This window comes from Podarcis liolepis (assembly GCF_965112155.1).
Source record: "Podarcis liolepis genome assembly, chromosome: 10".
In the NCBI taxonomy this organism is placed as follows: domain Eukaryota; kingdom Metazoa; phylum Chordata; class Lepidosauria; order Squamata; family Lacertidae; genus Podarcis; species Podarcis liolepis.
The window spans coordinates 3,362,525-3,384,703 of record NC_139562.1 but is presented as its reverse complement, the minus strand read 5'-3'; the positions used below and the strand labels follow the sequence as shown (position 1 = coordinate 3,384,703).

The following is a 22,179-nucleotide window of genomic DNA, read 5'->3' as shown; positions in this document are numbered from 1 at the left end:
CGAGGAACCGACACGTGACGCCCGTTCCCCGGAGAGGTCACCCTCGGGATCTGCCTCAGAACCCTCGTATTGGTGGGACGATAGACCAGAGGAGCAGTGGCGTAGAAAGTGGCTGGAGGGTCCAGGACGAGCAACGTCCCCAGAAGGAAACGAGGGAGAGACGGACATGGACGTATTCGGGGACGACCCGGGTTTCGAGCACGGCGGCACAGAGATGGAAGCGGAGGTGACCGTCGTCGACGAGAGCAGGGAGGAAGAACCGGAAGCCTTCAGATGGAGGCCCGCCACGGGAAGCGAACTGTATCCGACATTCGTCCCCCTGACACGGCAGCACCCAGCTCCCGCACCAGAAGGAGGGGAGGGGGGAACGGGGGGCTTCGAGGGGGGGATGGATGTCAAGGGTTCAGGAGCAGAGGCGAGGGCAAGGGAGGAAACAGAGAGCGAGGGGGAGGAGGCAGAAGAAAAGATGAGTGATGACGACGACCCGAGATCTCCGAGTCTTTCCAGTGAATCAGAAGATTCACAGAAAGGAGCACCAGTGGCCAGGGCAAGGGGGGAGCCTAGGGGGACACCCCAGGAAGAAAGGGCCAGAGGGGGCTCAGAGGGGAGCAGTTGGAAATCGGGGCCAGCGTCACCAACAGAGAGCAGGGGAGAGGAAGGGTGCCAGGGATCAAGCGCTGGAAGCTCACAACAGGAGGGAGGGCACGAGTCAGGAGTGGCCACACCTCCATCGGGGAGCGAAGAAACGGTCAGACGGAAAGTGGAAGGTTGGGCGCGCGTGCCAAGTTCAAATGCACAGGAAGGTGGCGCAGTAAGCAGCCCGGAAAGGGAGCCAGGTCCTAAAGCCCGGCGCAAGGAGACAGGAGGGTCCGGGGGGTCAGCGTCAGAAGAATCCCGGAAGGAAGAGACCCCGGGGGGCAGAGGGACCCAGAGAAGAACAGTCAGGCGGAAAAGGTGGAGTAAGGCTAGGGTATTAAGTTGGTGTACAGGGGGCGGAGACTCAGACGGAGCTTCGCCGGTCTAACCCTTAAGACGTAGAGTTGCGCGCAGCAGCTTGAGAATGGAAACTGTAACTCAATAAAAGACTTTTACAAGTGACCGCTGGCTAGCGTGATCCTCTGTGAGCTAGGATCTGGAAGCAGCTCTGACAACTGTCTTATTTATTTTATAGTAGAAAACATTGATTATTGCTTTCATTTTATGGATCAATGGTCTCATTAGTAAAATTCATGTTAAACTGCTGTTTTAGGGGTCGTTTTAAAAATCTGAAACGGATTAATCTATTTTGCATTACTTTCTATGGGAAAGTGTATCTTGGTTTTGGAACGCTTTGGTTTTGGAACGGACTTCTGGAACGGATTGAGAACCAAGGTACCACTGTACAGAGTTTCAGTCTTACCCCGCCCTACTAGCAAAATAGATGCTCTGCTGTTTTTTTAAATAACCCTTTCCATTAAAAGTTTTCAACATAGAGTACAATAAAAGCAAAATAGAGTGAGAAGATAGAAATAGAAGAGCATAAAAAATGAATAAAATGAAGAAAGGAAAGTATAAAACCCTCTATCTCTAAGTTATATCTTTACCCTTAATCCACATAAAAGAGATGTTCTGCTATTGAGCCACAGCCCTTCTCATGTATCTAGAACAGTGGAGGGTGGGGGAAGCACACGCAGTGCTGTTGGAGACCTTCCAGGAAAGGGGAAATTGGATGGGTCCGCTTGCCGATTAAAGGAGGCATAAACAAGCAGGGCCTTCTGGCTTAGGGGAACAGGAGTGTGACAGAAAGATGACAGAGCTGGACTCGGAAGGTCGAAAGCACAAGAACGTAGGAAGAATGTCAGGAAAACATTGTTTAATGTCTGGATAAGATATAAGGACTTATTGGAAAATAAAACTCCAAGGTGGTTGTCACCGATGGAAGCAAAAGCTCTGAAAAAGATCAATATGGAGGCCAAATGGCCGAAATATTGGGAAATTTTGGAACAAGACGGAGATAGATTGAAATTGCAGAGTTTTGAGAAATTAAAAAAACAAAGTGTGAGACTGGCTTCATTATTATCAGATAATGGAGACATATAATTTGGATAAGAAAATTGGTTTCCAGGTGGAAAAATCAAAATTAGAAACAGAACTGTTAGAACCTAAAACTAAGATTTTGTCAAAAATGTATAACTTGCTGTTGAAATGGAATACTCAGGATGAAACGGTGAAATCTGCTATGATTAAATGGGCACAAGGTGTTGGACATAACATTATGTTTGCTGACTGGGAACAGTTGTGGACCACAGGTATGAAGTTTACAGCATGTAATGCCTTGAGAGAGAATATTATGAAAATGATTTACAGGTGGTACATGACGCCAGTCAAGCTTGCAAAAATCTACCATTTGCCCGATAATAAATGTTGGAAATGTAAAGAAACTGAAGGTACATTCTTTCACCTTTGGTGGACGTGCCCAAGGATCAAGGCCTTCTGGGAAATGATATATAATGAACTGAAAAAGGTATTTAAATATACCTTCTTGAAGAAACCAGAGGCCTTCCTCCTGGGCATTGTCGGCCAATTGGTGCTAAAGAAGGATAGAACTTTTTTTATGTACGCTACAACAGCAGCAAGAATACTCATTGCAAAGTATTGGAAGACACAAGATCTACCCACCCTGGAAGAATGGCAGATGAAGGTGATGGACTATATGGAACTGGCGGAAATGACTGGCAGAATCCGAGACCAGGGAGAAGAGTCGGTGGAAGAAGACTGGAAGAAATTTAAAGACTATCTACAGAAATATTGTAAAATTAATGAATGTTAGAATGATGTTGGATAGAAATTAAGTGGTCCCCCGCTGTAATGCTTTAAGGGAATATGAAAAATGGGTTGTTAATAGGGAAAAATCTAAGGTTACTATTTTAAGACCAAAGATTAGGATAAACAAAAAGGGTAAGGATTTGCTGAGCCAACAAATTGAACTGGAATACAAAAAAGGGAGGTATGAGGAGGTCCGGGAAACAAGCTAAGGAAAATAAGTAATAGAAAAATGGAGTGGTTTTTAATCATTTTTATTTTGTATTTTTTTTTCATTTTGTATTGTAATATCTTAAAAAAATCTTAATAAATATCTTACAAAAAAAAAAAGAACGTAGGAAGAATGCTGTTTCTGGCTGACCATGACGTCTTGTGCCAGCCATGAAGCAACAATTCTCAGTCTGGAACTCACAGCAATGTGATATTTCAATGGCCACAAACATCTATGAGCAAGGGACTTGGAAAGGAAGGCTGTAGGCCATGCCTTGCATGCAACAGGTCCTCCTTGCATCTACAGCATCTCCAAGCAAGGCCGGGAATGTTCCTGGTCTGAACTCTGGAGGATCACTATCTGTCAGCGTAGACAAAAACTCTCTTAAATGCACCAAAGGCCTGACTCAGAATAAGCCAGCTTCCCATTGCTTCAGTTTCATCACCTTGGCTGGGAGCCCTGGAAGATCTGCTCCCTGCCCTGCAGGCTTCCTCCCATCTGGCCTGGGAGGGTGGGGCCCGGACTGACTCCAGCTACAAAAAGTCAATGCTGCTGAAGAGGCCAGAGACCATCTTGGCTGCCTCTTGGAGCAGACCCAGGTCATCGAATCTGAGCTTCCACAGCTGCCCCTGGCCATGAACCACCATTGGCAGAACTGGTGGCGACAGCAGCAGTTATGCTCTGTGCTTATAATATTTTATCCTCTTGATAACCGTGCCGTTTGAAATGTGCACTTAGTATTTGACCTTTTTTTAGTAATGTTTTCTTTTGAAATGAATTCAAGGCAATTATTTCTTTAACTTTGCTGAGCTCAAGGTGCATTCTGCAATTGACCTTCTTTGCAACGCTTTACTTTGAAACCTTTTAAGATAATATTATAATTTCCTGTTAATTGCTTTGCTTTGGATATCTACATCTGACTTTCTTCAGTAATGTTTTGTTCTGGATTGTTTTATCTGATGTTTGAATGTGTGGTAAATAGCTTTGAGATTTCTTCCTCAAAGCTGGCTTTAAGAGGGGATGTTGAGATAGATGGGGTTGTTTTCAGCCTTTCCCTCTCTTAATTAATAATTATATCTTCCAATACCAAAACCACAGTTCCCCATGTTAAACTTAGATGTGTTATGACACACACCGCGCTACATGTGGCCGAATTCACAATTTCAGCAGTGGGGCAGAGGAGGGGGGGGGTGAAACTTGTATGAAGCTCAACATACCCCCCCTTGAATTCCTGACCCCTCCCATTCCATTCATCTTCAGACATCAAAAATGGGGACAGTAGAGGCTACTCACACTATGTCTCTGGTTTTCCCTCATGTCATTGCTTGCTCTGCTGGTATCGCGGATGTCGTCCAAAGAGAGGAACTACAGAGAAACAGAGAAACTCCATCAATGGCGCACATTGCCTAGGCAAGCAAGGAGTGGGAGGGCAGAAGAAGAAAAGGGAGCCTGCCCAAAGCTACATACTAAATTGCTTTTAATGGGAGGTACCATGGCTGCCATTTAAAAATAAAGATAAAAATCTAGCCTGCCCCATCCCTAGTCCTCAAGGCAGGCTACAATTTTGAAGTGACATTAAGTGTATCTAAGCAACATAAAAAGATACATGCACCTGACAAAGTAGACTTCCATCTATATAACCATAATAATAATAATAATAATATTTATAACCCGCGGGAAGCTAACAACAAATTTAAAACACTTAATTGTAAAAGCAGCATAAAATACAGTATAAAAATATGAATAACAATGAAATTCAAAATTCAGAAATCAGTTTAGGGGAAATAAGCATTAGATAATCCCCAGGGCTAGCTGGCTGAATTGGTCCTACTTGGGCCAGCGAGGAGGCCAGGGGAGAATTAGCTGTGGGATCCCAGAGCGGGTAATCTTCATAAAAGGGGAGGGGGAGGGAAGGAAGGGGAATAAAAGATCAGGCTAAGTTTAAATTCAAGCCAGGCAGAATAGCTCTGTCTTACAGGCCCGACGGAAGGAGGTCAAATCCTGCAGGGCCCTGGTCTCATGGGACAGCATTCCACCGGGTCGGAGCCACCACTGAGAAGGCCCTGGCCCTGGTGGAGGATAGTCTGACTTCCTTAGGGCCTGGGACCTCTAAACTAGGGTTATTCATGGTCCTCTGTGGAGCATACCAGGAAAGGCGGTTCCGTAAATGAGGGCCCTAAGCTGCTTTATGCCATAAAGCATTCATTACGTCAGCAGTGCTTGAAACTCAATCTCAAGGTCAAGAATCTTGCATTGCAGGGGGTTGGACTACATGATCCTTGTGGTCCCTTCCAACTCTAAAAATTATTATTATTATTATTTCTCCCCCACCCATCTGGCTGGGTTTTCCCAGCCCCTCTGGACGGCTTCCAACAAAAGATTAAAAATACATTAAACCATCAGTCATTAAAAACTTCCCTAAACAGGGCTGCCTTCAGGCGTCTTCTAAATGTCACATAGTTGTTTATTTCTTTGACATCTGAAGAGAGGGTGTTCCACAGGGCGGGTGCCACTACCGAGAAGGCCCTCTGCATGGTTCCCTGCAACCTCACTTCTCGCAGGGAGGGAACTGCCAGAAGGCCCTCGGCGTTGGACCTCACTGTCCGTGCTGAACAATGGGGGTGGAGACGCTCCTTCAGGTATACCGGACCGAAACCGAATCTACAATTCTATGAGGTTTGAAGGAGCTGCAGGACTCCAATGTTGCTTCTGCTAGAGCAGGCAAGCCCAGCCGCCCCTCTGGAATTTATACAAAGAGACTGCTGGCAGCATTTTCCTGTACGTTTCTGCAACTAGAAGAAGCCTACAGTCATCACCAAGAGCAAAAATTAAAGCTTTTGCCAACCTGGTGCCCCCCAGTTAAACTAGGACATCCCCTCAGCTGATGGGAGGCTGTAACCCAGCACCTGGAGGCTGGCAGGTTGGCAAAGGCTGTTCTACAGATGGATGAAGCAGAACGGCCACAGGCAAGAGCTGCTTTGGCGCTGCCCAGACAGAATCCATCTGCAGCCAGTTTCTGTTGCTGCCTTTGGCCCCGTCAAAAGAACAGCTTTGCCTGCAGCGGGAGAGAGAACATGGACACATTCTCTTGCACGACGACAATGGACCTCACCTTTTCCTCTTCTGCTGCTGGTCCATTGCTGACATCTCTGTCAACTCCATCTTCTCCTACTGATGCAGCCTGCTTCTCACGCCTAATTGGTGGGAGTTGAAAGTCACGAGAAAAGGAAAATCAGAGCAAATTGTTGTTTTTAAAATTTTAATCCCTCTCTTTTTCAAGCCAATGAAAGTCCCCCTGAAGAGTGCAATTTCAGAATCCAGGTTACCAGGCAATACTACAGTCAAGGTTCAGGATGAAGGCGCCAGGCAAACTTTCCTGGGGAGAGCATTCTACAGTGGGAGCCACTGCAGAAAAGGCCCTGTTCTTGTTGCCACCGTCCGGACCTCTCAAAGAGGAGGCACACGAAGGAGGGCCTCAGATGATCTCCGGGACCGGGAAGGTTCATATGGGAAGAGGTGGTGCTTGAGGTATTGCGGTCCCGAGTCTTTGGTACCACAGAACTTTCTGCCTACTTACAGCTATAGTAATGACTGGTTGGATGCAGTCAGAAAAATAAGCCAGTGTAAAATTCTTTGCACTGATCATTTCTATCTACAAATGGTGGGGTGGGTGGGTTTCGAAGTACATAGACAAATGTGGTTTTATGTCAAAACAACAACACCTCTCCTTGCTAGCAAGGAAGCTAGCACATCAGAGGAGCTGTGCTTTTCGAATTGTTCTTATAATAAAACACACAGAGAGTCATAAGGAAACGATGCCTTATGAGGAACGGCTAAGGGAGCTGGGCATGTTTAGCCTGGAGAAGAGGAGGTTAAGGGGTGATATGATAGCCATGTTCAAATATATAAAAGGATGTCATATAGAGGAGGGAGAAAGGTTGTTTTCTGCTGCTCCAGAGAAGCGGACACGGAGCAATGGATCCAAACTACAAGAAAGAAGATTCCACCTAAACATTAGGAAGAACTTCCTGACAGTAAGAGCTGTTTGACAGTGGAATTTGCTGCCAAGGAGTGTGCTGGAGTCTCCTTCTTTGGAGGTCTTTAAGCAGAGGTTTGACAACCATATGTCAGGAGTGCTCTGATGGTGTTTCCTGCTTGGCAGGGGGTTGGACTCGATGGCCCTTGTGGTCTCTTCCAACTCTATGATTCTATGAATGGTGGAAACACCTAGCCCCACGGTCATAACACGAGGCAGAAGGAAACGAGCAAGCGAAAGACATGCCAACTTAAGACAAATGAGGCAAACATTTGGAAGCAGCAAAACAAAATTGCTCCTTCACAATATGAGGGCATAAACCTAGAGCACTCTCAATGCCAGAAAACTTCCAGAAAAGGAAGCTATTCAGTTCCACTAACCAAATTTTTGCTGCCAATATTAGAAAAAAGTACACCTGACAACTTAAAAGATTTGTCTAAAGTAAAAAAACAATGGAGAGAGACACAGCTATCTTGGCAATACAATCAAGCCTCGGATCGCGAACATCTCCGTTTTGGAACGTTTCGGCTCCCAAACGTCAAAAACCTGGAAGTAAATGCTCCGGTTTTCGAACGTTTTTCGGAAGCCGGGTGTCTGACGCAGCTTCCGCATGAGTGCAGGAAGCTCCTGCAACCAATCAGAAGCTGCGCCTCAGTTGTCAAACATTTTGGAAGCCAAACAGGCTTCTGGAATGGATTACGTTCGACAACCGAGGTTTGACTGTAACTAAGTCAAAGGCAGCACAATGGGCAGAGGAAGGTGAGGGATTCCAGGACAGAAATATGAAGAGCTCTAGCCACTCCAGAAGTGAAAATCTTCCCTCCCCCTCAAAAAAAGTTCAACTAACTTCTTATTGGAAATGAAATCAAGTGCCTGGAAGACCAGTGAGTAGAGAGATTCCACCTGAAAAAAGAGAAAAAAGGCAACAGCTTTAGAGGCAAGAATGGAGGTTCGCTAAGCCAATCAATTTTGTTGCAGTTCCACGGTCCACCTAGTTTGAGCATTCTTGATAGCCACCTCACCTTCTTACTGTAGATGCAGGCAGAACCTTGGATGAGCATTGCTGCTTCTGTAAAGTTCATGGTGGTTCTGCCATTATCAAATGAAATGCAGATCTGCGCCAGCTGCAGGGTTAAAAAAATAAATAAATACATGAGGTGACAAGAGAATACAGGAATAATATTCTGTTTCGGAAAAGTAATTCTAACAGACAGCAAGAGCTTTGTTTGATTTTGTTCTTCAATCATATCAGCATCGAAAAGCAACTAAGGGTACTGCTTATATCCCAATTTAACAGGGAACAAATGGAGACATGTTGGATCTCCCATAGCTTGCTTCCCTGTAACTTGGCTTCTCACAGTGAGGGAACTGTCAGAAGGCCCTCGGTGCTGGACCTCAGTGTCAGGCAGAACAATGGGGGTGGAGACGCTCCTTCAGGTATACTGGACCGAGGCCGTTTAGGGCTTTAAAGGTCAGCACCAACACTCTGAATTGTGCTCGGAAACGTACTGGGAGCCAATGTAGGTCTTTCAGGACTGGTGTTATGTGGTCTTGGCGGCCACTCCCAGTCCCCAGTCTAGCTGCCACATTCTGGATTAGTTGCAGTTTCTGGGTCACCTTCAAAGGTAGCCCCACGCAGTAGTCCAAGCGGGAGATAACCAGAGCATGCACCACTCTGGCGAGACAGTTTTGTGGGCAGGGAGGGTCTCAGCCTGCGTACCAGATGGAGCTGGCAGACAGCTGCCCTGGACACAGAAGACAGGCGCTACTCCTCCTTTAAAGCCCGCCCGCAGCTAGAAGGAGACTTTCACTCTGCAGGGGCAGAGACACCATAGGTAGAATGAGATTCCCGTGCCAAAGCAGCTCCCTGCACACGTGCTCTCCCTCAAAGCACGAGCAAATGGAGGCACTTACCTCCTCCAGGTACTCTCCCAGCTGAGCTGCCACATCCACCGCCCAGTTCGCAGTGAGGTCCCTTATCGGCTTGAGGAAGTGCACAAAACGAGACTCCACGTCCTCCATGGCAGCAAATCCCATCCAGAACAGACCCACACTCCAGGGGTTTAATGCATTCTAGGCATGAAGCTTCAGGTTCCGCCCGCTGTTCAAAGACCTGCTGTTCAGATAACAAATAACCAAAATAAAGAAGAGAGAGACTTGCATAATCCCACCCATTAAGAACTGGAGCCAGTGTGGTTAGAGCAGAGCTTTCCAAACTTCCCACATTGGCGACGCATGCTTTTCAGATATGCGTCATTCCACAACAAAGTAATTCGGTTTTACTAGTGAACCAGAGTTTGAGCTAACCCCACTCAGTTTGAGTGGCAGGGAGTGTTTGAGCAACACACCTGCCCACTAACACACAGTTTGGAAAGCTCTGGGTTAGAGTGTAGGGACTATGACCTCCTGGAAGACCAGGGTTCAAACCCACCATCAGGCTCCACACCTTGGCAAAACCAAGCAGCCTGGCTTTAGAACCCTCCATCTTGTTTTCTGCCCCATGCCAAAGACTCCCTCTTTACCCATTTATCATCAATTTACATATCAGCTTTTACATGTGTCCCAAGGCGATTTGCAAACATGCTACATAAACACCTGAAATAATGTTTTTTAAAATATTTCTGTCCTAGAATGGGAACGTTTCACACATTACTTAAAAAGACAACAAAATGAATTGGACTCCTTTGCAGGTTTTGAATAAACATACACAAATTTCTTGATTGTTAACATAGTAGATAGATAAGATAAGGATTTATACAATTTTACAGTATGCAGAGAACAATATGAGTTGAGAAATGGAGGGAGGAGCTGAGAGAGGTCTCCGGGGAGGAGGGAGGCAGGGTTTGATGAGGAGGTGAAATGGGGGGGGGGGAAATAATGAGATGTTTTGATATTTTGTTTTGTTGAAACTGTTATTATTTTTTAAAAAATCTTTCTGTCCTGCTGGACAAGATTGCAGAATCTACTATCACTTATCAATTCATGAACCACCTGTTCCATGTGTCTCAAGGGAATTTCCAAACACACCACAGGAAAGGCGTGTATTTTAAGGGCACGCCCCTTTCTTCCAGTCGTAAACCATTTCTGTTCTCTTCCCCCCCCCCCGACATCTTTATTGACAGTTAAAAAGTACATAATTATACGTGCACTAAACATGGCGAGACGTAAATAAGAGAAATAGAAAAAGAGAAACAGCCCCCGTGTAGAAGGGGGAGGGGGACGGAGAGGAAAAAAACACACCAAACTTTTACAGAGTTGCTATCCTGTTCTTTGCATGCGCTTCACGTGTGCCTCTTAGAAATTCTGATTATCAGGCAGTACATAAATGCCTGAAATAAAGCAACTGTTTTCACTCCGGACTCCACCCCATTTTTTTACACTGATGCCAAATGCATCCTACTGTTATTATGGTTATTGTTAATTATCTGCTCTTCCCCGGGCAGGTGGCCACAATTAAAACACGGTATATTAAAAGTAGAGCTTCAATTAGAGTCACGGGAATAAGGCGGGCTGGGAGGGGAGCAGTTAGGAAGTCCTAAGTGCTCATCTGAAGAGCATGTGCACCAGAGGCGCCAAATGAAGGGAATCAATCAATCAATCAATCAATCAATTAAAGGAACAAATCTTTTGGAGTTGGGAGGGTCGTTTCCTTTTGGTTTTAATGCTATATCTAGGTGGCTTGGGGGTGTTGCTTTAGGTTGCCCTGGGCAAGATAAAAGCGGGTCACAAATTCAACAAATGAATAATTCATTGGTGGATTGGTGGACTGAACGACCAAATGCATGAAGGGAAGCAACAATCAAATGAATTAGTAAAGGGAATGAAAACACGGAGTATTTATGTTTTTCCCCCTAATACCGAGAACCACCCCATGATCCTAGGATGAAGGGGCGGTGTCAGTGCCAGATTTACGTACAAGCTAAACAAGCTATAGCTTAGGGCCCCACTCTCTTGGGGGCCCCAAAAAATTAAAGGGGAAAAAACACAGGATGTACATTTCCAAAATATAAGCTAAAGGAACCTTTTCTGAAGGAACTTTTGTTATTGCCAAATGCCCATGTTTTTGTATTATCAAGTTTGTTATGAATGAAAAATCATTTTATGTTAGAGCTTAATAATTACTTCAATATTAGTATACTTAATTATATTTCATTATTAATATACTTAATTGTATTGCAGTTCAGCAATTACTTTGATAAAATATGTCTTTCGTGATGTGCGAATAGCTTGATATACCTATTAGGTCCATCAATTACCATATAGAAGCTATCTGCCAATCTCCCATTCCCACCACCCTTCTGAGTAATACCCCTCCCCACCTTCTCACTATATAGAAGGATCTGGCAACTTCTGTTTCAGTGTATCTGAAGAAGTGTGCATGCACACGAAAGCTCATACCAAGAACTAACTTAGTTGGTCTTTAAGGTGCTACTGGAAGGAATTTTTTTATTTTGCATATAGAATATATTCAACCCAAAAAACAGTGACCATTTGTTGTTGACAAAGGACAGCTGGACATATAAAGGGCCCCATTACCTTTAGGAGCTGAGGGCCTCATCAAACCTAAACCCTGGGCAGTGTGAAAATTTAACACCTCCTACAACAACGACTGAATGAACAAATTAATTTGATTCTGAACTGCCATTAATTGGATTCTGAATTGATTTTAGAATGTATTTTAATTGACTGTGATTTTATGTAAATGGTGCCGCTCTGAGCCCGGCTTTGGTCGGGGAGGGCGGGATACAAATAAAATTTTATTATTGTTAGATAAATTAATAAATATAAAAACCTAAGAAACACACCGAAGAATAAAGGGAATAAATGAACAAACAAATGAGACCCGCGAATAAATAAACGAAGGGGGTAAATGGGGGGGGGAGTGGGCGTCGTCGTCTCCTGAGCATGTGCAGAGTGCAATTGGCCTCAGCGCCGCCCCCTCCCCTCCCGCCGTGAGAGGGGGTGTTCCTACCTGCGCGGTTGCTATGGAGACCGGGAGACACCCCCCCGACCCCCCCTTCCCGACCCCGGACTCACTCTTCGCTCCCTCGCGCGCCGCTCCCAACGCTCCGCGAATTCGTCTTTCCCGCCCGTCGCGGCGCAGTGACGCCCTCGAAGCCGCGCCGCTGTGACGCGATCCCTCGGCGACGCCTCCTCGTTTCTTAAGCGCAGGCCCCGCCCCCGGCTCTCTTCCCGGCCCCGCCCTCCTCCTCTTCCTCCCCCGCGTCCCGCCCGAGCGCTGGCGTTCTAACCGCGCCCCCCTCGCGGCGTCTGAGCCAATCAGCTGGGCGGCCCTGGCGTTCTGAGCCCGCCCCCTGGCGAAGTTGGCTACATTGTAGCGAGCCGCGAGCGCAGGCTGCTTCTTTCGCCGCCGCCGCCGCCGCCGCCGCCGCCGCCGCCATGGGAGCCGAGCCGCCCCGCCTGGCCCGCCAGCTGTTCCTGCGGGGCTTGGCCGCCGTCTACGTCGCCGCCTTCGCCTCGCTCTACGTCCAGGTCCCCGGTAAGGGCGGCGCCGAGAAGGGTCCCTCTTCCCCCGAGACTCGGGCCCTGCCGCTGCTACGCGAGGCTCGCCTCCGTCCCGGGGGCCGGTGAGGGCCCCGCGGGCCGGAGAGAGGGAGGAGGCCGCCGGGGAAGGGGTGGGAAGAGGGCCAGGGTTTGTGCTAAGGGCCGCGAGGGAGAAGCGGGAAGCCTTGAGCCGAGCCATTGCACTCTGCGCGCGCTCAGGTGCCCTCTTGCTCTCCTGCACGGGAAGCGGCGTTTTGAGGCCCCTTGGGGGCGGGGGGGGGGTTTCGCTGGGTCTGCACGAAATGTGGGTAGCAGCTCTCGGGGGGCGAGCGCGTGGCGTGTGGGTTCGGGTGTCCTCAGAAACCGGGCCTGGCTGCATTGCAGCGGGTCGGACTGGATGACCTTTGGGGGTCCCTTTGGACTCTTAGCGTTTTGTGATGCTGAGGATTCTAGGCATTGCAAGCTGGGGGCTGCAGGTGAGGCCGGAGGGAAGCATGCACGGAGCCCCGCGTGTGTGAGAGAGAGGGAGACGTGGCTGTCGGCTTGGGCCTGGAAGGACCGGGACAGATGCTGGCAACTTCGGAGGAGCGGGCCCGGGCAGCGGAGTCGGGTCTGTGCAGGGCGCCCCTCTGGCTCGGAAGGTGGAGGCGAGACGAAAACGCCCGCTCCGCTTCCCCGGGAGCAGCTTGGTACAAAGCAGGGGTCTCCAACCTGGTGCCCTCCAGATGTTGAAGACTGCAGCTTCCTCCATACCTGACTCTTAACCGTGTTGAGCGAGCTTTGGTGATATGGTAAACAGCTGGAATCGTCGTCCAAAACAGCTGGAAGGCACTGGGTGAACCCATTATTCATGTTTGTCCTGTTATTCCTCCTGTAGGAGCACAGGGTGATTATGCAATACCGTGGAAATATACCCTAACACTGCTAACAGCTTTATTCAGGGCAGGGGTGGCAAACTTGGGACTCTCCAGATGTTGCTGATGGGAGCTGGGGGGAGAACAACATCTGGAGTGCTACAGGTTTCCCATCCCTGGCCTAGAATTCTGGTCTTGATCCAAGGTGGGTTGCAGCAGGTGTACGACCCCTGTGCAAGGACGTGGTGACAGATTAAGGGGTCCCCAAATCCGTGTTTGGGTTAGAAGGGGGTCTTGAGTCTGCAAAGGTGGGAGGCGGCTGATCTGAGTCCTCTTCAGCTAAAGGGGTCCATGGCCCGGCCCCCTTCCTCACAGGGCCCTGTTGCTGGAAACCACCCCAGAGGAGAGGGTCAAATCCTGCTTGCGGGTTTCCTGTCGGGGAGCCTGGGCTCGGTGGGCCGGTGGCCTGATCCAGCAGCCAGACTCTTCTGATGGAACCTCCAGGGCCAGCGGCAGTCTATCCAGCTTCCTAGGCTCCATGGGGCATTAGGCTGCTATGGGATGCCGGGGTAGACGGACTCTCGGCCTAATCTCACAGTCCCATCCGTCCTAAAGAGCCCACCCCTTACTTTCTCCCCCACCCAAATCCTGCCTCTTCTTAAGAAGTCCCGGCTGTGGAACGGAGCCCACTGCCCTCAGCCACCCCCTTTCTCCAGGGCCGGATATCCTATGGAACTTTCCCCTCCCTCCCCTTTCCACATAACACGTGGCATCCACATTGCAATAGTGCAAGCTCGGTGCAGGATTTTGGAGAGGGGGGTGAGGGTGTCGGTGCATGCGGCTTGCAGTCAGCTCTTGCACACCTTTTATTTTTGCCAGGCAATGCCTTCCACCTCGCCCAGCCCATCCTGCCTGCAGCTACTGTCAGAGCTGAACCCCCCTCCTCCTCCTGGTTTCTCTTCCCCTTTTCTGTAAGTTTCCTGCCAGCCTTTCCTTCCCCTCCGGCTTCTGGGCCCTCCGCCAAGGGCCTCTCATGCTTCCAAATCCAGCTCTTAATCTCCTTATGGCTGGAGGCTGTGCCGAAAATCAAGCCCAGGGCCCTCTTCAGCCGGGGGGAATTTCCCCCCGCGCAGCCCAAAGCCGTCCTTTGGCTTTCCTTGCCCCCTTGCAAACTCAGGGAAATCTCCCAGTTGTCTCTGGGGCCCACTGGTGAGTTGGGGTCTTCCTCTGCAGGTGGTGAGTTGAGCGGATGAGACCCAGCGTGGGTCCAAGGGTCAAGAAGGCAGCTTCTGCAGAAGGAAGTGTGGGGCAGGTCGGGCTCAACCACCTGGGGTGGGAGCCCATTGAAGGGAAGGAGAATTCAGATCCTAAGCCTCTGTTGCCTTGCGGAACATCGTTAGCAGAAGAAAATAATAATATTAATAATAATAATATTTTATTCATACCCCGCCCTTCCCGGTTCCAAAACCGGGCTCAGGGCGGCTAACAACAAATTTAAAACACTTAATTGTAAAAGCAGCATAAAATACAATAGAAAAACAAGAATAACAATGAAATTCAAAAATAAATTAGAAAAGGGTCATGCGTAAAGCCTACACAAATCCGGAGTCCCTGAGACTGTTGGATGGTGCCTTGTACACCTCCTTACAGCATCTCCAACAGCCAAGCTCTCCTTTCCTTTGGACCCCGTCAGCCAGGTCCAGAGGGGGTTTCTTGCCCTTTGGGCAGCCCCAGACCTCCAGGCAGACAGCCCGGGGAGGTGGGTCACTTTGGCGCTTCTAACACAGCAGTTTGGCTTCACCATCGGAGGTGCACTCCATTGTCTTTTGAGACACCAAAAACTGTCCTTCCCAGGGAGGTGGGCTCCTCCACACATACTTTTTGGGGCATGGGACCGTTGCAGCACGGGAAGGGTTGTAGCTTAGGGGGTGGGACACTTGCTTCAGATCCTGTATCCGTGAAAGAGCGTCTTCACCCCCATCGTTCTGCCCGGACACTGAGGTCCAGCTCTGAGGGCCTTCTGGCAGTTACCTCCCTGCGAGAGGTGAGGTTACAGGGAACCAGGCAGAGGGCCTTCTCGGTGGTGGCACCTGCCCTGTATAACACCCTCCCGTCAGATGTCAAGGAAATAAACAACTATCTGACTTTTAGAAGACATCTGAAGGGAATGTTTAGGGAAGTTTATGTTTGATGTTTTTCATCTCCGCCAAGCTAAGCAGTTGGCTCCTTACCTCTCTCGCCCTGACCTAGCCACTGTGATCCATTCAACGGTCACCTCCAGACTTGATTATTGTAACTCGCTCTTCGTGGGGCTGCCCTTGAGACTGACCCAGAAACTCCAGTGGGTGCAGAATGCTGCGGCGAGACTCCTTACAGGGTCTTCGCTGCGAGATCACATTCACCCAATGCTATACCAGCTGCAAGCTCCCGGTGGAGTACAGGATCAGGTTTAAGGTGCTGGTTTTAACCTTTAAAGCCCTATACGTCCTAGGACCCTCACACCTATGGGACCGCCTCTCCTGGTATGCCCCACAGAGGACCTTATGGTCTTCAAACAAAAACATCTTGGAGGTCCCGGGCGACAGGGAGATTAGGCTGGCCTCAACCAGAGCCAGGGCTTTTTCAGCTGTGGCCCCGATCTGGTGGAACGCTCTGTCCCAAGAGACCAGGGCCCTGCGGGACTTGACATCTTTCTGCAGGGCCTGCAAGACAGAGCTGTTCCACCAGGCCTTTGGCCAAGGCACAGCCTGACCCCCTCCTTCGGTAATCCTCACAGAACTCTAGCCCAATGGTTGCCATTAATTTGATTCTGAATTGATTTTAGAATGAATTGATTGCATTTCAATTGATTGTGATTTTATGTGTATTGTGTTGCTTTTATTGTTGTTGGCCGCTCTGAGCCCGGCTTCGGCTGGGGAGGGCAGGATATAAATACAATTTATTATTATTATTATTATTATTATTATTATTATTATTATTATTATTATTATTTATTTGCCCAGTGGCTGGGGCAACGCAGATGGGTGGCATGTATATAATAAATTATTATTATTTGCCGAAATACCTGGGTTCAGTCCCTAATGGCATCTCCAGCTGGGAGAGCCCCCCCGCCTCTGATCCCGCAGAGTGTTGCTGCCAGTCCGTGCCAGCAACTCTGAGTTAAATGGACCAATGATGTTGGGCCTGCCAGGCTAGTTGGTGTTTTGCAGGGATGGGCATTGAAGTTCAAAGCATCAGGAGGGTGCCAAATTGGGGAAGGCTGGAGCGGGGGGATGTGTTGGGGTCGGAGGTGCCGTGCCCCCCATAAAGGGGTGGGCGGGACGAGGTCTTGCCTGTGACCGCTGCCGCCAACTCCTCCTCCTTCGACCTCCTTGCAGGCCTCTACGGGAAGGATGGCATCCTGCCCGCCCGGAAGGTGCTTCGCTTCAGCGGCAAGGGCTTCTGGGAGCAGCTGCGCGACTCGCCCACCCTGCTGTGGCTGGGGCCACGCCTGGGACTGGACACCGAGCAGGGCCTGGAGCTGCTCTGCCTGCTGGGGACGCTGCTCTCCTTCGGGGCCCTGATCCTGGAGCCACTGCGAGACAGCCTGGTCTTCCTGGCCCTTTGGGCGTTCTACCTCTCCGTTTATCAGGTATGATGGGGCGACAAGCGGCGCATGGCCTTGGGGTGTGTGTGGCGGCAGTAGGGGGCAGTCAGTGCCTGCTTGCTGGTGCTTTGCTTTGGGTCCTTGGAAGCTAAGATAAGCAGCCAAAATCAAAACCGTAAAAGAGCCAAGGTGACTTGGATACCTTTCAGAGGCAGTTTTATTCACTCGTCAGATCCTGGCTTTAAAACCCCACCAGCCTTTTGGCAAGCTGCGTTAATGCCCCCCAGGAGCGGGGCCTTTTCTCCTATGACTCCTCGTGTGCAAACCCTCACCCCTGGGAGCTCAGAGGGGCCGTTGCTTACTTTGGGGGAAATTAGGCCCTCGAAGAGCAAATCTCTTCCTTGCTGGGGGTGTCTTTGTATTGGAAATAAATGCCTCTGTATTCTTAATCGTTGCACATCATTTCGCTCGGCGCATGCCTATATTTTCTGCCCAAGAGCTCAAGGCGGTTGGCAATGTGCAGCACTGAAAAAAACTAAGAGGGCCAAGGCGAAACCCCTTGCCTGCCGTTCTGTGCTGTTGGCAAATGCAATTTAGGTTGACTGGACAGAGCCCACTTGAGTGTAAAATCTGGATTCTCAGCAGCCTTTAGGGTCTCTTGGGTGGGAAGACGGGGTATTAAATGGTTTAAGCCAGCAGCTGTCAAAAATCCCCGTGTTGCGTAAACTCACCCCCAATGCCCCCCTCCCCTAAGAAAAGCATTATTCAGGATAGCAGGTCGCACGGCCCACATGATAGCCCAGTAAAATTTCATTCCTATCAGGGGAAGGTGAGGTATTAATACACATAACAGTAATCAGTAAAATTCAAAACAATTGCACATTTATTCAAAATCCAGTTAAAATTATGTAGCTTAAATCAATGCAATGGGTGAAGTTGATCCGGTGATATCAGCTTTTCAAAGTCAGATAGCCATTTACACCTCCAGTGCCCCCTTCTCGCCCCCTTGCTCTTAGCCCCCCACCCCCAGCCAGGTAATCTCACTGCCCCCCCCCATGGGTGGTACCACCCACAATGGGTACCACTGCTTTAAGTCAGCAGAATAACACAGTTAAGGGAGCCCCCGCAATATTTTGTGTGGGGTTTGAATTGTTCCAACTTGGCTGTGTCGTGAAATGTGCTCCCTTTGCCTTCTGTGTCGTGTCCCGCCCCCCCCCCCAGCTAGGTCCTTTTGCCAGCTGACACAGAAGAAAAAAACAGAGCGAGAATTTCTTAGGAGGAGGGAGGCCGACAGAGACCCTCAAACAGGAGGGAAGGGGCTTCAGATGAGGAGCAAGCCCTGAGTCACCGTTCATCCAGAGTTTTGGGTACCACTTCAGATGTTCCTGCGTTCTTCCCTAAGGTCAGGGGAGTCACAGCGTGGAGAGGGATTCCCTTGCTTTTAGAGCATCTCAGAGTGACATTCCAGTCTCCTCCGCCAGGCTGTCTTCTCACTCCTTTTAAGGCTGTGTTTGAGCGCAGAGGATTCCAGCGGACAGACAAAACTCTGATCTAGATCTGGGGAGGGGTGGGTCGTTTCAGGAATCCTCCCGCGACCCGAATTGGCGCTTGTCGTCTGATCTCCCTCTGGGCACAGACTCTCCGTTCTGTGCTGTGCCCTATTGATCCAGCCCCAGATGTCTTCCACGTCCCGGTTGATGGGAGAATCTCTGCCAGTGGGGTGGGAGAGCTTTGGAGAGGTTGAGAATTTAGAAGGTTTGGAAAAGGGCCGTCAGAATCACCAAAGGGATGCAGGCAGTTTTTTGGGGGGTTATCTTAAAGGTGACGGGATAGAAAGCTTATAAAATTATTCTGGGGGTGTAGAAAGTGGATAGACAAAGGCTTTTTCTCCTCCATAACACTGGAACTCATGAATATCCAAAGAAGTGGAAGATCCAGGTCAGACAAAAGGAAGTTCCTCTTAGTTAGACTGTGGAACTCCCTGCCACAAGAGGCATCAACGGCCATCAACGCGGATGGCTTTAAAAGAGATTGAGACATATTCATGGAGGAGGAGACGGCTGTCAGTGGCTGATAGCCAGGATGGCCCATGCTCTGGTCTCCGCAGTCGGAGGCAGCAATGTTCCTGAATGCCATTTCTTGGGAAACACAGGAGAGGAGTGTGGTTTCATGCTTGAATCCTGCTTCTGGGTTTCCCCGCAGGCACCTGGTCGGCCAGTGTGAGCAGTGCCGGATTTACATATAAGCTAAGCGAGCTACAGCTTAAGGCCCCCCAAAAAATTAAAGAAAAAAACCCCCTGGGTGTACATTTCCAAAATATAAGATAACAAACAAATAAAATAAAAACTACATGCAGCGACAGTGTTTTGTGTTGTGTAGGCTCCTATGATGTAAGTCATGGGCCCCACATGCTCCCCAAAATATCCCTGGTTTGCTCCTTTCTATATATAGGGTGCCTACATTCTGCTCTTCATCACTATTAGTAGTGCAAGTAGATAAATATATCCGTGCCAGATTTATGTATAAGCTAAGCAAGCTACAGCTTAGGGCCCCACTCTCTCAGGGGCCCCCAAAAAATTTAAAGGAAAAAAAACCCTGGTTGTACATTTCCAAAATATAAGATAAAAAAACAAATAAAATATAACCTACATACAGCGACAGTGTTTTGTGTTGTGTAGGCTCCTATCATGTAAATCAAGGGCCCCGCCTGCTAGCCTGCTCCCTCAAATATCCCTGGTTTGCTCCTTTCTATATATAGGGTGTCTACATTCTGCATGGACTGGGTGCATGAAGACATGTGCAAATGGCTTGAGATACCTATCAGGTCCATCAATGACCATATATAGCATATTCTCAACACATAAACAGCGACAATGTGTTGTTGACAAAGGACAGCTGGACATATCAAGGGCCCCATGACCTTCAGTAGCTGAGGGCCTCATCATACCGAAATCTGGCCCTGAGTGTGAGAACAGGATTCTGGTCTAGATGTGCCGTTGGCCTGATCCTGCAGGTTCTCCTCCGGCTTCCATTGCTATTCCCCAAATAGCAACTCCTTTGCCTAAAGGTGGCAGCTGCTGGGTTGATCCCGAGAGCTTGACGTCCTCCGAAAAAGGGGCCAGGCCTGCGCGCTCCCTCCTTCCTCCCGGGTTCCTCTTCCCACGCCATTGTGCTGTCACGAGTTGACAGCCCCCGGGACCTCCTGGCGGGTTGGGCAGGCGGTGGAGCGGCTCTGGATCTGAGCCCGTGGCAAGGGAGCTGGGTTCAGCGCCAGCAATCTGCAGCCGGCCCTCATGCTTCTCCTCCGTCTTGGCTCCCTCCCTTCGTGGGGGCGGGCGAGGCGCAGGTCCAGTTGGCGGGCTGTGCAGCCCTCTGCGGGAAGATCTTGGTGGAGATTTCACCGGGGGGGGGGGGGGGAAGGTTGCCTGCAGCATTGGGGGAAACCCAAACCTGCACAGTTCCGCAGGGAGCGGGCATGCACAACACGCTTGCCACTTGCATCCCTCTTCTTATTTATTCTCAGTTGGATCTATTGCCCACCCTTCACCCTAAGGTCTCAGGGAGGGTCAAAGCAATCTATTGCAGTGGTTTCCAAAGTGGGAACTAGTGTCCCTAAGAGGGGGCAATTAGATTATTGGGGGGGTGCTAGGGGCAGCAGAGGAGCTCAGGAGTATTATTTATGAAATTTGTATACTGCCCTAAATTAAATTAAATTTGTATGCTGCCCTACTGCAGGCTAAAATCACAATACAGTGGTACCTCGGGATGCGAATGGGATCCGTTCCAGAGCCCTGCTCGCATCCTGAAGTCAACGCTACCTGCATGTGCACGTGTGTGGGTCGCGTTTTGCTGCTTCCACGCATGTGCATGATGTCATTTTGACCTTCTGCGCATGCGTGCGCGGCGAAACCCAGAAGTAACGCGCTCCGTTACCTCCGGGTCGCTGCGGAGCGCAACCTGAAAATGCTTAACTTGAAGCACATTTATCCCGAGGTATTACTGTACAGTATAAAAGCACAAGATACATAATAAAAATGACAACCCAATAATATCCCTCTCCCACATATTTTTAAAGGGCGTTGGGAGTAAAGGACTGTTAGACTTTGAAAAGCAGGAATCGCCAGATTGAATTCGTCAGATTGGCTTAATTAATTAAACCAAACTATTTTTAGCTGGGTTTCGAAGAAAGGTGCAACTCGCTGTTCCTGCTTTGAATTTCATGGTGCTATTTATTGAAGCTGAAACAGACAACAGAACCACGAGACTGGTGTAAAATATGCAAACAAAAGTTTCACTACCACTACACAAAACTACAAACGCAGAGCGTGTGGGTATTCTCTTTCTGCGGGCAAATTTAAACTGCAACTTCTTCTTCCTTTATACATATTACCATCTGTGCCTAATCGGCCTAGAAAACCACACCCAGAACTCACAGAAAAAGTCCTTAAAGTTCTCTGCACCCTTTTACTGTTTCTTAACGAATGATACCTAACACTATTACCATCCTTGGTGGGTCGTGCAAATCACTCTTCTGAATGATGCCTTTTTTAAAAAAATTAAAAAAATAGGGCAGGGGGATCTGGGGATGAGTTTAGGGAACCAAGGGGGCAGTAGCCCCAAATGGGTTTGGGAAACACCGATTTAAAATAGAACCAGTATAACAGATTGCAGTCTCAAGAATAGGAATATTCAGAAGTACCGTATTTTTCGCTCTATAAGACGCACCAGACCACAAGACGCACCCGTATTTTTTGCTCTATAAGATGCACCAGACCACAAGACGCACCTAGTTTTTGGAGGAGGAAAACAAGAAAAAATATATTCTGAATGCCAGAAGCCAGAACAGCAAGAGGGATCTCTGCGCAGTGAAAGCAGCAATCCCTCTTGCTGTTCTGGCTTCTGGGATAGCTGCGCAACCTGCATTCACTCTATAAGACGCACATACATTTTCCCTTACTTTTTAGGAGGGAAAAAGTGAGTCTGATAGAGCAAAAAATACGGTATTCAACTCGGGTGTCCACGGCCAGGGTAAACTGGCGCATCTTTGGCAGTTGTTGAAAAGTGCTTAGTGACAGTTCTTCTGTGGGGAGGGAGTCCCACCGCAGAGGCACCCTCTGGGCTGCCTCCACCCAAACCTCTGTGGATGGGAGGTGGGGGGGTCCACCAAGAGGGTCCCCTTTGCCGA

The 22,179-nt window shown here is 48.9% G+C and overlaps 2 protein-coding genes across 6 annotated transcripts in view; one reads left to right on the top strand and one right to left on the bottom strand.

The window, feature by feature from the left end:
• Positions 1-12,197, bottom strand: part of NCAPH2 (non-SMC condensin II complex subunit H2) — a 39,623-nt gene extending 27,426 nt beyond the window's left edge. For 2 of the 5 annotated variants that reach the window (XM_083461256.1, XM_083461260.1), the window contains exons 1-6: positions 12,087-12,197; positions 8,964-9,165; positions 8,072-8,173; positions 7,897-7,952; positions 6,126-6,207; positions 4,307-4,378 (exon numbers count right to left, since the gene is read on the bottom strand). In XM_083461256.1, coding sequence (XP_083317382.1) covers positions 4,307-4,378; positions 6,126-6,207; positions 7,897-7,952; positions 8,072-8,173; positions 8,964-9,086 — 435 coding nt within the window. In that variant the 5' untranslated portion in view covers positions 9,087-9,165; positions 12,087-12,197. Of the gene's footprint in view, positions 1-4,306; positions 4,379-6,125; positions 6,208-7,896; positions 7,953-8,071; positions 8,174-8,963; positions 9,166-10,289; positions 10,306-12,086 lie in introns of those variants that run through there. The other 3 variants (XM_083461257.1, XM_083461258.1, XM_083461259.1) reach the window with 3 other exon arrangements.
• A 178-nt stretch (positions 12,198-12,375) lies between these two features.
• The window catches only part of LMF2 (lipase maturation factor 2), a 40,681-nt gene continuing 30,877 nt past the window's right edge, over positions 12,376-22,179 (top strand). Inside the window, exons 1-2 of the mRNA XM_083461163.1 lie at positions 12,376-12,549; positions 16,786-17,039. Of these exons, the coding sequence (XP_083317289.1) occupies positions 12,450-12,549; positions 16,786-17,039 (354 nt within the window). The 5' untranslated portion in view covers positions 12,376-12,449. The remainder of the gene's footprint in view (positions 12,550-16,785; positions 17,040-22,179) is intronic.